Source organism: Rhinolophus sinicus, linkage group LG09 (genome assembly GCF_036562045.2).
Source record: "Rhinolophus sinicus isolate RSC01 linkage group LG09, ASM3656204v1, whole genome shotgun sequence".
Lineage (NCBI taxonomy): Eukaryota > Metazoa > Chordata > Mammalia > Chiroptera > Rhinolophidae > Rhinolophus > Rhinolophus sinicus.
This window is the reverse complement of record NC_133758.1, coordinates 86,658,985-86,676,325: the sequence shown is the minus strand read 5'-3', so window position 1 is coordinate 86,676,325 and position 17,341 is coordinate 86,658,985. Positions and strand designations below refer to the sequence as shown.

Below are 17,341 nucleotides of genomic sequence, written 5' to 3'. Positions count from 1 at the left end.
AGGGCTATTTCTCACTTGTGAAATACTCTAAATGTGACATGTTAAAAATCCCAATTAAAAAATACTGAGTTTAACATACATGTTCAGAGTTAGAAACTATTGAAAAAGTCTGCCTGTGAGTGCAATATCTTACACAAGGATTATTTACCTTGTAAAAATCAAAAGGGGGTTAGATCTAAACATAAACAATCAACAGAATCATCTTTTATGGATTCAAAATAGGGGAGGTACAAATAGCAAACACGGACAAACTACCCTTTTTAAAAGCCCAATCTAAAAGTCAGCGTCCACAAAAGCTTACTTTTCCAAATGTTTGGCAATAGAGTTATTTCAACAGGGCTCTGAAATATGCCTGTGTGTTCTTTCCTTAGGGAAAAGCATGAACACATATCGTTTTGCTCTTTGCAAATAAGGGTCGTCAATTGTCCAGGATCTGCCACGGTTTAGGGATGAAGTGAGATTAAATGATTTTTTTTTTTTTTGGCCAATGCATCTGCCAATTCCCTTCAGAGCAGTCATGAATGGGGGTCGACAGCCCAGCTGCAATTGGAGGTCTGTCCAAAAAGGCCGTTTTGGAGAGGGGGAGATGGAGAGGCCGACTGCGCCCCCGTCCCAGCCCTCCGGCCCAGGCGCCTGCGCCGCCGCTCACCTCGGTCTCATTGTTGAGGTTCCAGAGGTCCAACCGCCCCATCCCGTCCACGCAGGCAAAGAGCGCGGGATGCACGGGGGACCACATGACATCGTACACATAGTCTGCATTGTCTTCAAAGGAGTAGAGCGGCTTGTTGTGCTGTAAAGCAGAGAGGCCGTGAAGACTTCGTGGCGCTGCTGCTGCCTCGGGCTGTCTAGCGTGCCTAATTAAAAACTTTGCACATTCACAAAGTGTCATAAAACTGCCTGAGATGAAAGTCCTCGAGGAGGTGAACCGCAGCTTTCATGTGACTAGAACTGTCCAGTGGCATAAATAAATACCGTGGTGGGGGGTGCTCTTAAGGGGCTGGGGGCTGGGACGGATGGGGGGAGGCGGTTTCAGACACTGTCGTCCTAGACATTCCAGACAGGTGGACAGGACTGCCCATTAGCCCGGAATCCTTGCTACGCTTTGCGAGTCGCTCAGAGCCCGAACCCAGTCGTGGTCCTTCTGCCCGGATCAGACCCGCGGGGATGCTCTGCCAGCCCTCTCGGTTTCGGCCACCCCGAACCCTTTGCATGGAAGGCAACGCCTGCCACCTCGTGGTCATTGCCTGTAGCTGCAACTCTGCTTCCAGTCCAACTCTAGACCAAATTCCTATTTGAATGGTTCCTTTGAGGCGGGGAATGGGAAATACATATTTTAAAGGGATTTGTAGCGCTTCTGAGAGGTGAAAAAGGTCACGGTTCTAAGATCATAGTCTCCTGACTAGTGTCAGTTCACCCACGTCAGGAGGACTGGTGTGGCTCGATGTAACACGCCTGAACCTTCATAGAAGGTGAACCACGTTTTTCTAGATCACCCAGTATTTCCAAGATCCCGAAAACTGGCTTTTCTGGGGAAAGGGGGAAATGCATTAGGACACCCCATTGCATACAAGTGCTTCCACTCCAGAGGGATACAGTAAATTAAAATGGCGCTCTTGATTTCCAGTGAATATTGTCACATCAAAATAGCACAGAAGTCAGTTTGAAAGTACACCAGAAATAAAATGTAATTGGACTTCATGAATTATTCATTCCATCTGGCTTGTCTTATTCTAATTTATGAATAATGGCTTTACTAATCCCTGATCAATTAATGTAAAATGAAATTTAAATGATAATGAAAGCCCTAGAGATAAAAGAAATTAAGTATTCTTATATCCTCTGACAGAAATCTAAACAATGGGAGCTTTTTTTTTTCCTAGTGTCTTCTTCATCCAGTCAGCTGTCTGTACTCTCTTCATGGGTTTGACTGAATACCTATACAGCCCAGGGTAATAAGACCAAAAAAAAAAAAAAAAAAAAAAAAAAAAGATGTAAAGATCAGATCTCCAAGCCTACTACAAAAATGTTGAATAAGAAATGACAATGGGCCATTAAAAAAGAAAAAGGTAAATGTTAAAACACAAAGAAAAAATAGTATTGAAAAGAGGCCACCGAGATCATCTCACACCACTATTTAAGACCTGTGTCTAATAAACATGTCAGGTTAGGATGGAAACACAACATGTACTGTGCCTTAGCACTCCGGCATTCTGTTATTTAGGGAATTGAAACCATCTGTTTATATGAGATTATTGACCCAATACCTATCTTTAAAATAGCAATAAAAACTCCATCGTATGTAAGAATCTATGTTTAAACTTGATCTTGAAATCAATAAAAATTATTTTGCCTACTTAAATCATGGCATGTCAATTGTGAGCAAAAATATGAAACAAAAGTCCCCAGCTCATTTATTTATTTTTTAAAATACAGATTTCTACAATAAAGATATCTGCTATGTAGGCTGGAGCCTGAATTTTTAACCAAACCTTCCAAAGGCCAAAACAATGTGAATTTAGATGGGCCGTAATTCTGTCAATACACTTTATTATTAATGTGCTACACAGAAAATAAATCTGAGATTCAGCTATAGAATTTTCAGACTTAATTTTTAACTCCATAATTTAGAGAAATCATACAGGATTATACTTTAACCCTATTCAATATCAGATTTTGTTTATGAACAATTTCAAAACGAATAAAAATGTTTAATCTTAACATGAATGTGATAAAACATGAATCACTCTGAAGAAATTGATTTTTTGATACACTTTCAATCATGCCTAATACATTTTAAAGAATTTCACTTATTTGGAATTAAGTAATGTAGCAAAGTGAAACAATTAATATTCTAACCATTTAAAAATACTTTTTTAAAATAGATATTACAAGTAAAATTCACTATCACAGCCTATAATATGTGGTAATAAATTATCAAACGCATGAAGAAAATGACAAAATATGTTTTATTAACTGGACTGGTAATGACCTTTCAAAAGTTGAAGAATCTGTAATGAAAATAATCCATGTGTTGTCTCTGTCACTCTTACTCTTCGACTTTGGTTTCACAAATATTTTCATATTTTTTAAGGCTCATTGTAATGGCAAAGGCAGGATCTATACAGCACAAATTACTACGTTGTGCAGAGGTCCATGATACTGAGGTAGGTGAATATAAACTATCCTTGCAGTTGGGACAAGTTAGTCTAAAAGCCTAGTAGTTTGAGCAACATCAAAACACTGGGATTTCAGCTCCTTTTTTAAAAACAAATCTAATTCCTAATTTGACAAATATTTGAAAAATCTTGCTCAACTCAGTAGAAGGCAAAAATGATTTGACAGTTTTCTAAAGTGTTTAGCTCATTACTGGATTTGAATCAGACTTAACATATTGACTATTACTGTGAAAGCAAAATTATGTTTACCACAAAACTAAATGGTTCGCATGCCCAGTAATGATTTTTTGAAATGTTTAGCTATAAAACTTTTATGTGGTTGTCTGTTGATACCTACAGAAAGAGAAGGGGAAAAATTACATTTGGCAATGTTGAGACATTAATTTCATTTTACCTAAAAAGCAGATTAAAAAAAAAAACCAAAAAATAGTTAAATAGGAATTATTAAGGAGTTTAAAGAACACTCACTCCATTGCATTGTAGTTGGGCATTACCTAAATGTCACCCCTACTAAATCTGATTTCTGATATAAGGGGTCTCCTGAGTCAATCAGGAAAATGTGTGTTTTTTTGGTTGTTTTAAGTGAATGAGTTTATTCTAGCAGATAGAGGCAATATGATTTTAATCAATGGCGGTGAAAGACTTTGGGAAACCATTACAATGTGAAGTAATAACATCTTTCTATTAAAAGTAATAATGTTATAAACATTTCAACATCCCCAAAGATGGGCATTACATGTTCATGCCTTTTGATTATTTTCAAAGATGCTTTATTATAACTCTTATCCTAGTCATATAGTTCTTGATTTTGGTTCCCTCCCTAGCCAAAAGGAAATACAGACTTAAAATTGAAATATTTTTAAAAGATAACTATTTGGCATTGGTTATAGGTGCACATAATCTTGCAAGATAAAATGACTCAAAATAACACCTGAAGAATATTTCCCAGCCCTCTCCCAGAAAAAATACAAGGGAGTCTGCCCTTCTCACATCCTCCAGCTGTAGGCTTCCTAATTAAAAAGGCTGAGCTGTTTCCTGCTCAAAACACTTCAAAAGAGCTTTCTCTTGTTCTCCACTTGACATATAGTTTGCAGCACTTCTCCCTCTTACCTGTTCATTCTTATTTATGGAGAGTTGCCCTGAATCAGAAACCAGGAAATGAAGAGACCATTTTATTTTATTAAATTGAAGGACATTTAATATTCATATTTAACAAAAACCCCAGTAGCTGAATTAACACCTCAATAATTTTGAGAGTGGAGAAAAGGAAAAATGCTTATGGCACAATTTTTAAAACATAAATGTGGTCTAATTTTTAAAAGAATATCTCCTTACTGCCAATTGTTTATTTTAAAAAGGGCTATTTCTCACTTGTGAAATACTCTAAATGTGACATGTTAAAAATCCCAATTAAAAAATACTGAGTTTAACATACATGTTCAGAGTTAGAAACTATTGAAAAAGTCTGCCTGTGAGTGCAATATCTTACACAAGGATTATTTACCTTGTAAAAATCAAAAGGGGGTTAGATCTAAACATAAACAATCAACAGAATCATCTTTTATGGATTCAAAATAGGGGAGGTACAAATAGCAAACACGGACAAACTACCCTTTTTAAAAGCCCAATCTAAAAGTCAGCGTCCACAAAAGCTTACTTTTCCAAATGTTTGGCAATAGAGTTATTTCAACAGGGCTCTGAAATATGCCTGTGTGTTCTTTCCTTAGGGAAAAGCATGAACACATATCGTTTTGCTCTTTGCAAATAAGGGTCGTCAATTGTCCAGGATCTGCCACGGTTTAGGGATGAAGTGAGATTAAATGATTTTTTTTTTTTTTGGCCAATGCATCTGCCAATTCCTTCAGAGCAGTCATGAATGGGGGTCGACAGCCCAGCTGCAATTGGAGGTCTGTCCAAAAAGGCCGTTTTGGAGAGGGGGGGGGGGAGATGGAGAGAGGCCGACTGCGCCCCCCGTCCCAGCCCTCCCGGCCCAGGCGCCTGCGCCGCCGCTCACCTCGGTGTCATTGTTGAGGTTCCAGAGGTCCAAGCGCCCCATCCCGTCCACGCAGGCAAAGAGCGCGGGATGCACGGGGGACCACATGACATCGTACACATAGTCTGCATTGTCTTCAAAGGAGTAGAGCGGCTTGTTGTGCTGTAAAGCAGAGAGGCCGTGAAGACTTCGTGGCGCTGCTGCTGCCTCGGGCTGTCTAGCGAGCCTAATTAAAAACTTTGCACATTCACAAAGTGTCATAAAACTGCCCGAGATGAAAGCCCTCGAGGAGGTGAACCGCAGCTTTCATGTGACTAGAACTGTCCAGTGGCATAAATAAATACCGTGGTGGGGGGTGCTCTTAAGGGGCTGGGGGCTGGGACGGATGGGGGGAGGCGGTTTCAGACACTGTCGTCCTAGACATTCCAGACAGGTGGACAGGACTGCCCATTAGCCCGGAATCCTTGCTACGCTTTGCGAGTCGCTCAGAGCCCGAACCCAGTCGTGGTCCTTCTGCCCGGATCAGACCCGCGGGGATGCTCTGCCAGCCCTCGCGGTTTCGGCCACCCCGAACCCTTTGCATGGAAGGCAACGCCTGCCACCTCGTGGTCATTGCCTGTAGCTGCAACTCTGCTTCCAGTCCAACTCTAGACCAAATTCCTATTTGAATGGTTCCTTTGAGGCGGGGAATGGGAAATACATATTTTAAAGGGATTTGTAGCTCTTCTGAGAGGTGAAAAATGTCACGGTTCTAAGATCATAGTCTCCTGACTAGTGTCAGTTCACCCACGTCAGGAGGACTGGTGTGGCTCGATGTAACACGCCTGAACCTTCATAGAAGGTGAACCACGTTTTTCTAGATCACCCAGTATTTCCAAGATCCCGAAAACTGGCTTTTCTGGGGAAAGGGGGAAATGCATTAGGACACCCCATTGCATACAAGTGCTTCCACTCCAGAGGGATACAGTAAATTAAAATGGCGCTCTTGATTTCCAGTGAATATTGTCACATCAAAATAGCACAGAAGTCAGTTTGAAAGTACACCAGAAATAAAATGTAATTGGACTTCATGAATTATTCATTCCATCTGGCTTGTCTTATTCTAATTTATGAATAATGGCTTTACTAATCCCTGATCAATTAATGTAAAATGAAATTTAAATGATAATGAAAGCCCTAGAGATAAAAGAAATTAAGTATTCTTATATCCTCTGACAGAAATCTAAACAATGGGAGCTTTTTTTTTTTCCTAGTGTCTTCTTCATCCAGTCAGCTGTCTGTACTCTCTTCATGGGTTTGACTGAATACCTATACAGCCCAGGGTAATAAGACCAAAAAAAAAAAAAAATATATATATATATATATATATATATATATAGAGAGAGAGAGAGACTCTCAACTGACGAATAAGCTGGTACTGGCAAAGACCTTCAAGCATCTAACAACTTACGGCCACAATCACTTAATGAGGAACACTAGGGTTTGGGGTGATTATAACTGGACGTAGGTAAGCGGAGCCCAGATCTGCTCCCTTCTTCTGGAGGCTGCCAGAGCTTAACCATACTACGTATCAGGTTTGTCATCAGCAGGGGATAATGGCCTTCATAAAGCCCAATAATTACATTGACTGATTTCAAATGCAGTTCGTTTTCATTAAGGGACTCTTATTTGAATTAACCACAAAATCTCAGTTTAACTTCGTATTTTGTGTTCCGCACACCCCCTCCCTCACAGAGGGGGGTTATTTATATTCAGGGCATAAACTTCTTGTGGAAAATTGATGAAGGCCCTGTCCTACTCGAAAACGGGAAGTAGTTTCATAAAGCAAACAATTATTGCTTAAGTGTAATCCACTTAAAAACCATAAATGTATTGTATTTATTTTGTGTCACTCAAATCCTTTTTAACTTCCAGCACTTCCAGTTTCTCAGAGGCTACTATAAATCTGCTATTTAAGGTACAAGAGAAATGGCTCATCCAATCTCTTTTATTCTTATTCTAGCTGGCTATGAAAACTGTGTGAGGCACGTTTTCATAGTCCTTGTAGATTAAACCTTGACCATCATTCTAAACTACATGACATAGATCATTTTTCCTGTTGGGGTTCCAAATAAACTTGCCATTTAAATTTTTCGTTTCAGATTTAAAATATGTCCAAATGGACATTTAAATCATGCTTTATGTTTTGAGCAGTTATATTTGATCTCTCATGTTCATCTGCATGTTTCCTAGCCAATTTCTCAAGTCCCTTTTATATTTGGTCAAATATACTGCATTTACTGAAATTTGTAATAAAATGACCACTATTGTTTTGGTCCCCAAATAGTCATATCAACCAAGGTATCTGAGATGCTATCAAAGCTCAGGGTTAAAAATCTAAAGATGCAGCACATTTTCTTAGGTAATGAGTGAATGGGACATCAGACAAATAAAGCCAGGATGATGAGATTTATTCATCTCCCAAATTACAGTTTTTAAGTTGCCATTTTATTTTTTAAATTCTTCTTTAAGCTGAAAACGATTTCAGAATTTTATCATTTGACTACTGCAGAAATACAATCAGGCATTTGAAACTTCTGTGTATTTTTCACAACTGAAAACAAAATCTTCCTTGGAAGAGGTTAATGGAAAACGAAATAATAGGAGGTGGAAGATAAACTGCTTCTTTCAAAACTGGAGCTGCAAACAGCATTCTAACTAATTCAGATAAGCAGCAAACATAGTGGTTAGGGGATATTTATGACAGCTGCGTCTGTGTGACAGCACTGAAGCATTAACAATGGCAACAGGCTTTCTATAAAACACATCTGCTTGGAAGACAGGTAGATAGGCTGACTATCAATCATAAGGACACGTGAATAATTCTATACTCACTGCCCCATGTGCTATTAAAATCAGCACCGCATATATAGAAAAGCTTGCTATTCAATGAAGGAGCCACGGCAGTGAGTAATTTTTGTTTTTAATTCTTTAGAATATGTGTATTCACATATCATTTAAACAATCCAACAATGATTAACAACTCTCTACAAGTATATTCTGAAGCAAAATACGCTCCACATTTTCAGGTTATATTTGTAGTTCATTTATGACTTGTTATCATACCTGCATTTCAGTTAATTGAATGGGATCATACAGCTCCAAAACAAACAGATTGCAATCCCATGGTTTAGAGAAAAAAAAAACAAACCTCAAAACTTATTCAAGAGCTAGAGCTAGGCTCATTTTTCATTTTAGATTGTAGAAAATTTAAATGGTGCACACAACCACTGTCTATTTAAATAACTTTTAAGATGCACAAATAGAATAAAAATTATAGCCAAATAGCAAAAGGGGTCTTCTCTGTCTTTCCGAATCCCCATAACCGAATCCACATAACTTCCATTTATGCTAATGGGAGTTAAGCACCTGCTCTGCCAAGAAAACAGACCCCTATCTGTGAAAATAAATGTGTACAATATATTTTCCAGATACAATGCTGAAATCAAACAACCAAAAATGTGTGCTATATAAACAAAGCATCATGTGGCCTACCTGAAAACATTGCTATTTTATATTTTACCTCCTTAGTCATAGGCCCAGAGATATTACTCATGCCTTTGCCATTTACATGTAACAAAAAGAAGGAAAAGGGGGGGAGGGGGGAGTACAAAAACTCAATCCAGTCATTTCAGTGAGCTCATACACAATCCTCTGTTTACCCTTTAGAAGTTCATAATAAATTGTATCAGTAAATCTGGATTGAAGCCACTGCTCTCTGCCTTCATCTTAAAAGTCATGGAGGATAATTGTACTTAATAGAGGAGGGCACGATCACGGGGACACTGCGCTGGGAATCCCTGTAGCAGCTGCAGCCTCAGCTGGAACTGGAGGTGAGTCAGATGATTGGTAACAATTGGTGACACCAGAGTCCCTTTCTGGCTGAGTGTCAGGTCTCACCAGAAGGCCCATCTACCTGGACTTGAACGGGGATGTGTCCCTTGGTGGTCACAGAAGTCTCTTCTCAGGGAGTTCTTGACAACGGGGTGGATAGAAAAAGCCTGTACCTCCCCACTCCAGTTGTAGCATCATGGAGATCTTTCCCCAAACTCCATCATACTTGCAGTTAAAGTTACGATGTGAGCAAAACAGGGTTGTGGGGAGGAGAATTAGAATACCCAGTATGGTTTCAGCTCTATTTTTATGGGCCTCATGATATTAATAATGTACAGTCATTACTATTTCCATTCAACATTTTAAAATAGTCTTAAGAAATAGGTAATAAGAAGAACATATGGCATGTACTACATTTAACCACATTTCTAAAAAAATTCTCCTTCTTCCTAATGTCTAGGTAAAGGACAAAATTTTTCATTTCTGATATGCATTTCTGATATGCATCGTGAGTGGCATTAAAAGCAAAACTCTTGTGGACAGAAGTGGCTACATAATTTGCAGGGCCCAATGCAAAATGGAAATGTGGGGTGTCTTGTTAAAAAATTCCTGAACAATTACAAGACAAGGATAGCAGGGCATTTACACCAAGGTCAGGGCTGTATGAGATTGCACGAGCTGCACAATCATGAAGTCCCCCTCGCTCCTGGAATAGGACCTCGGCAAAAGATGGCATGCTGCCCACTCCTTTCTCCTCAGCCTAACAGATTTCTCAGTCAAATCAACCATGGGAGAATGAGTGTGAGATGGTTTCCTGCAGACACCTATTCAATGTACTGAGGTCCCAAAGAAAATGTATCAACAAAGTATACTTTAAAAACTATCATTTACTTTCTTATACAGATTGTATTATAATGCTTATTAAAAAGTGTTTCATCTTTTCTAGAAGGTTCCACAAAGCAAGGTTTTCCATCCAAGGCCATCCTGACCTTAGTGAGGGTTTCAGTTTTAATGGGGACCAGAGAACCAGTTTTGAATGCAGATTGATAGCACAGTCTACTGGCAATTTGATCCTCAATACCGTATTTTTTTCTTTTCTTCTATATCTTTTTTCCTTTTTAAATCACTTCCTGCTCAAACTCCTTCCCTCTCATCAGTCATGCACCAACCTTAGAGCTGACCTCAAATTCTAAAGGGGCCAGCTTGCCATGAAGGCACTTCGTCTGGCTTTCTGCATTTTAGGTGATTTGAAAGGCTGGGGAAGCACTGTTGAGATGGTGTCCTTCTTGCCCAAGTCCAGTTATGCTTGGTCAGTTCTAGGCTGTGAAGGAGACAATAGTAATTACAATAATGGTGACATTTGCCCATGAAGTGATCTACTCTCTCTCAGAAGTGGGCTTCAGCTGAGCTCAGCTGCAGACAAGCCATCTTTCCTTTTAATACTTGGAGCCTCCACAGTGTTGGTCTTCAAAGATTCAGAACACAGAGACGAGCCAAGGGAAAAAGAACTCCCCCCAGAAATAAATATGAGGTAAATTTGTAAATACCTTACAAAAATACTTAGGTGGGGAAAAAACTACAGTTAAGATAAAATTATCTTGTTAAGTCTGAGTTTTTCTGAGCTGTAGATTGCTTTGTGTATGATCAACAATACAGAAAGGGCTGTTCAAATGTATAAGCCTATCCTGAGTTTTGGTCATTCACAGAAGGGCTAGAAGATTATAAAATTACCTACTCTCAATAAAATAGTATATCCTTTTCTTTTTTCTTCCTGTAGTGAATTTGTAGGGATAAACAACCCTACAAATTGTTTGGCCTATTACATGTCACAGAGATTTTTCTATAGCCTGTCTAGACTCCAGACAATAGGCGAGACTGGCCTATAGTTGCAGACATTTCTATAGTCTGTAATATCACTTAGAAAAGTAAGGGCAATAATACAAAAATGAAAACCAGCCTGACCTGCTAGTATGATAGTAGAAATACGAGTGTAACAACACTTTACAATTTAGAAATGATGATAGCAACCTAGCAAGAAGTTTCAGCAGCCACATAGCAGACAAAGCAACTTTTGCAAAATCATTTATACTCCCAAAATACGAGTCATATTTAAGTAATTCTGTCCACAGACTATAAAATCACTTTATTGCAGAAAATTCTGTATATATGTTATGCTGTTTTTTATTACATAGAGATAGTGTGTGTATGTATATATGTATGTGTGTATATATATTACATATTATATATAATACCACAAACATATGTATATTTATGAAATATATATTTATATGTATAGTATTTGTGGTCAACATGCAGACTTTTTAAAAGGCCTTTCTTTAAATAAACTAGGTTGTTCAACCATTCTGCTCTTCAGCCCTCTTGGATAAAACAATTAATGTTGCATATAATCTTAGGAGAATTAAGGGACATTATCTATAAGCAAGAGAGGTGGAGAAAAGAGTTTTTAAATTTCATCTATTTTCTGCTATTTTATCTCTGAATATGTCTCTACTTCTATTCTCTCCTACAATTACACTTGTTATAAACAAAGGAAAGAAAGAGAGAGAAAAAAGAAACCTTGTTTGTTTCTTTATATTCTCCTTCTTTGCTAGCTTTTTAATTTTTTAGTAAATTAACCAATGAAGAGTACTTGTTTTTGTTGTTGCTTAGTTTTATTTTGATGAAGACCATGAAAAAGATGCATTGAATATAAAGAATACTCCTTGAAGAAAATTACTGTAAAACTATTGGCCATATTTTCGATTCCAAGGGTATTCTCTTTTCCATAGACTCCAAACTGCGTCAATAATCACCAGACCATTTGCATCTTCCACACTGGGGATAAATATTAACAGAGCCTTTGTTGCTGTTGGAATGACTCAGCTTACGGCATCAGGAATAGTTAAAGAGGTGCCTAATGAAATAGATAACATGCAGTAAAACTCAGAGATTGTTCTAGTTGTTTTACATAGTGTTGTACATCCCAAAATAGAAAACCCCTATCTATAAAATAATTCCATTCCTGTCCCTGATTGAATTAAAAAAAACCCCAAAACATAAAAAAAACACCATCCAGTTTGTTTCAGTACAATCAACTCTATCATATAGCAGTATATAATATATCATCAAAAGTTTCATTGTACAACAAACCATCTAGGATTGCCAAATTTATGGAATGCTGATTGATGAAACCATAAAGAACCCTTCTCAGTGTGATCAGCTAAGCCCATCCACCAGGTACTCACAGAGCACTTCCTAGGTCTAGGACATTATGCATACAAGTGCGGTATATTTTCCCTCTGGAATGCAAATGTTAGATTCATATTATGCCAAAATAGCATTACACAATACTCTTACTTTCTTTTGCTTGAAAGTTCAATATTTTCTGTGCTTAAGGAAAAAATTCTTTAACCTCATCAGAAATGAAGGTTTTTGTCAACACTTTCTCATATAGTAAAAATAAACAGATATGCTTCACTACAATTGATTGATAATGCAGTATTAAATAAAGGTAGTATAACAATTCAAGGAGATGTTACTGAAATAAAAAAATGTGTTGTTTTTTTTCCCCTCTGATACGTGCCATGATATTCAGGAATACTTCACGTGTCATGTAACAAGATACACTAGAGAGGTATATATATTTCATATAAAAACTTTGAATATCATAAAAATGGTACAAATTCTGATTCACCTCAGCCTTTTTAATTGGCTACATTTTATTTAAAGAGTAATAGTATACATTTTAATAAAACATATCAACTAAAACTTGACTTTTCAAAATAAACAACAAATTCCAAATTCAATGTTAGCATGACGAATTTGGCAAACTTTTCATTCTCGTGAAACTGGTAGGAAGTTCCATGCTTCATCACAGGATAACTGGGAATTGTAAAGTACTCTGAAGGGAGCCTGGCTCACTAACTACAGTGTCCAGTGCGTGGGGACAGAAGACCAAATTAAGCCCTAAGGAAGTCTCGCCAAACTCCCACTGAAGTCAATGGGAATTTGCACAAGCACTCCAGAGAGCTCTTGTCTGACAAAGTCTGGTCAATAATTTCCTTAGATCTTTAAACTAGATATAACAAAACAAATGAACAAACAAACAAACAAAAAGGTAAAACCCCCAAACCAAAAATTATGTACCTCTCCAACGTCGTAGACCCAAATACGGCCTTCTGAGTCCCCAACAGCAACTTCTTTGCCAGCTTGAGCCCAACGAACACGGTTTAGGGCAGACGCCCCCTCAATGGCCACACTTGCTGTTGGAACCTGCCAAAGAGGTTACGAAAGAATCTCTGAATATGAATTTAAATATATGTTTAACTGGATGAGTCACCACTGCCTTCATGTGCATGAAGTAATATACATCCTTATGCAGAAGTAAAAGGACTCATTGTTCTTAAATCATATGCTCCACTGTACTAAAGGGGTAGAGAGGAGATGCTTTAATGAAAAGGAAAAAGAGGGAGAGTCTTTTTCCATAATCAATGGGCAGTGAGTGACATAAATGTTTCTTTGGATTATGCAGCGGGTATATCCGACATACAAACAAACACAGCGGTTAAATGTGATACTTCACGATCAAGTCATGATTTATGGATCGATGGAGAGACATATTTCAGGATTTACCAAGATTGAGGATACTATAAAGGAGAGAAAGGGGGGGCATATGAGGGAATAAAAGGCATATTAATATGAGTCTTCAGGAAAAAAATACATATGGATCCCTCAAAACCTCATCAGGGAGAGGACGATCAGAAGAAGGAAAAGTATGCAGGTGAAAAACTTCAAAACCTCAAGTTCACCTCTCTTTTTTTATCCTTTCTGTTTTTCCTCCTGGCAATACCAGGGTGTAGGAAGTGTTCCATACCTTTGGAAATATTCCCAGGGTGACATCCTGATAGGATGGAGCACCTACTTATAGAAAAGGTCTTATACCTCCTTTAATAAACAACTGAAATCTGACAACTTTAACAATTACAATAATAATTAATATTGAAGTGAATTGGAGGTGCTGAATTGGAAACTGCAGTATTTGGTACAAGAACTTTACTATTTGTAAAAAAGAATTTTAGTGGGTCTGCCACTCTTCCATCATCAGTTGTGTAAACTCTTGCCTTTAAGGTTGGACGTTTATAAATCATATAAAAGTCAGATCTCAGGGCGGCCAGTTAGCTCAGTTGGTTAGAGCGTGGTGCTAATAACACCAAGGTTGCTGGTTTGATCCCTGCATGGGCCTCTGTGAGCTGCGCCCTCCTTAAAAAAAAAAAAAAAAGATGTAAAGATCAGATCTCCAAGCCTTCTACAAAAATGTTGAATAAGAAATGACAATGGGCCATTAAAAAAGAAAAAGGTAAATGTTAAAACACAAAGAAAAAATAGTATTGAAAAGAGGGCCACCGAGATCATCTCACACCACTATTTAAGACCTGTGTCTAATAAACATGTCAGGTTAGGATGGAAACACAACATGTACTGTGCCTTAGCACTCCCGGCATTCTGTTATTTAGGGAATTGAAACCATCTGTTTATATGAGATTATTGACCCAATACCTATCTTTAAAATAGCAATAAAAACTCCATCGTATGTAAGAATCTATGTTTAAACTTGATCTTGAAATCAATAAAAATTATTTTGCCTACTTAAATCATGGCATGTCAATTGTGAGCAAAAATATGAAACAAAAGTCCCCAGCTCATTTATTTATTTTTTAAAATACAGATTTCTACAATAAAGATATCTGCTATGTAGGCTGGAGCCTGAATTTTTAACCAAACCTTCCAAAGGCCAAAACAATGTGAATTTAGATGGGCCGTAATTCTGTCAATACACTTTATTATTAATGTGCTACACAGAAAATAAATCTGAGATTCAGCTATAGAATTTTCAGACTTAATTTTTAACTCCATAATTTAGAGAAATCATACAGGATTATACTTTAACCCTTTTCAATATCAGATTTTGTTTATGAACAATTTCAAAACGAATAAAAATGTTTAATCTTAACATGAATGTGATAAAACATGAATCACTCTGAAGAAATTGATTTTTTGATACACTTTCAATCATGCCTAATACATTTTAAAGAATTTCACTTATTTGGAATTAAGTAATGTAGCAAAGTGAAACAATTAATATTCTAACCATTTAAAAATACTTTTTTAAAATAGATATTACAAGTAAAATTCACTATCACAGCCTATAATATGTGGTAATAAATTATCAAACGCATGAAGAAAATGACAAAATATGTTTTATTAACTGGACTGGTAATGACCTTTCAAAAGTTGAAGAATCTGTAATGAAAATTATCCATGTGTTGTCTCTGTCACTCTTACTCTTCGACTTTGGTTTCACAAATATTTTCATATTTTTTAAGGCTCATTGTAATGGCAAAGGCAGGATCTATACAGCACAAATTACTACGTTGTGCAGAGGTCCATGATACTGAGGTAGGTGAATATAAACTATCCTTGCAGTTGGGACAAGTTAGTCTAAAAGCCTAGTAGTTTGAGCAACATCAAAACACTGGGATTTCAGCTCCTTTTTTAAAAACAAATCTAATTCCTAATTTGACAAATATTTGAAAAATCTTGCTCAACTCAGTAGAAGACAAAAATGATTTGACAGTTTTCTAAAGTGTTTAGCTCATTACTGGATTTGAATCAGACTTAACATATTGACTATTACTGTGAAAGCAAAATTATGTTTACCACAAAACTAAATGGTTCGCATGCCCAGTAATGATTTTTTGAAATGTTTAGCTATAAAACTTTTATGTGGTTGTCTGTTGATACCTAGAGAAAGAGAAGGGGAAAAATTACATTTGGCAATGTTGAGACATTAATTTCATTTTACCTAAAAAGCAGATTAAAAAAAAAAACAAAAAATAGTTAAATAGGAATTATTAAGGAGTTTAAAGAACACTCACTCCATTGCATTGTAGTTGGGCATTACCTAAATGTCACCCCTACTAAATCTGATTTCTGATATAAGGGGTCTCCTGAGTCAATCAGGAAAATGTGTGTTTTTTTGGTTGTTTTAAGTGAATGAGTTTATTCTAGCAGATAGAGGCAATATGATTTTAATCAATGGCGGTGAAAGACTTTGGGAAACCATTACAATGTGAAGTAATAACATCTTTCTATTAAAAGTAATAATGTTATAAACATTTCAACATCCCCAAAGATGGGCATTACATGTTCATGCCTTTTGATTATTTTCAAAGATGCTTTATTATAACTCTTATCCTAGTCATATAGTTCTTGATTTTGGTTCCTCCCTAGCCAAAAGGAAATACAGACTTAAAATTGAAATATTTTTAAAAGATAACTATTTGGCATTGGTTATAGGTGCACATAATCTTGCAAGATAAAATGACTCAAAATAACACCTGAAGAATATTTCCCGGCCCTCTCCCAGAAAAAATACAAGGGAGTCTGCCCTTCTCACATCCTCCAGCTGTAGGCTTCCTAATTAAAAAGGCTGAGCTGTTTCCTGCTCAAAACACTTCAAAAGAGCTTTCTCTTGTTCTCCACTTGACATATAGTTTGCAGCACTTCTCCCTCTTACCTGTTCATTCTTATTTATGGAGAGTTGCCCTGAATCAGAAACCAGGAAATGAAGAGACCATTTTATTTTATTAAATTGAAGGACATTTAATATTCATATTTAACAAAAACCCCAGTAGCTGAATTAACACCTCAATAATTTTGAGAGTGGAGAAAAGGAAAAAATGCTTATGGCACAATTTTTAAAACATAAATGTGGTCTAATTTTTAAAAGAATATCTCCTTACTGCCAATTGTTTATTTTAAAAAGGGCTATTTCTCACTTGTGAAATACTCTAAATGTGACATGTTAAAAATCCCAATTAAAAAATACTGAGTTTAACATACATGTTCAGAGTTAGAAACTATTGAAAAAGTCTGCCTGTGAGTGCAATATCTTACACAAGGATTATTTACCTTGTAAAAATCAAAAGGGGGTTAGATCTAAACATAAACAATCAACAGAATCATCTTTTATGGATTCAAAATAGGGGAGGTACAAATAGCAAACACGGACAAACTACCCTTTTTAAAAGCCCAATCTAAAAGTCAGCGTCCACAAAAGCTTACTTTTCCAAATGTTTGGCAATAGAGTTATTTCAACAGGGCTCTGAAATATGCCTGTGTGTTCTTTCCCTTAGGGAAAAGCATGAACACATATCGTTTTGCTCTTTGCAAATAAGGGTCGTCAATTGTCCAGGATCTGCCACGGTTTAGGGATGAAGTGAGATTAAATGATTTTTTT

At 37.0% G+C, this 17,341-nt stretch overlaps 1 protein-coding gene across 8 annotated transcripts in view; it reads right to left on the bottom strand.

Annotated features, from left to right (window-relative positions):
• Positions 1–13,089: 13,089 nt before the first annotated feature.
• Positions 13,090–17,341, bottom strand: part of DYNC1I1 (dynein cytoplasmic 1 intermediate chain 1) — a 269,907-nt gene continuing 265,655 nt past the window's right edge. For all 8 annotated transcript variants that reach the window (XM_074340758.1, XM_074340755.1, XM_074340754.1 and 5 more), the window contains one exon: positions 13,090–13,314. In XM_074340758.1, the coding sequence (XP_074196859.1) occupies positions 13,105–13,314 (210 nt within the window). In that variant the 3' untranslated portion in view covers positions 13,090–13,104. The remainder of the gene's footprint in view (positions 13,315–17,341) is intronic.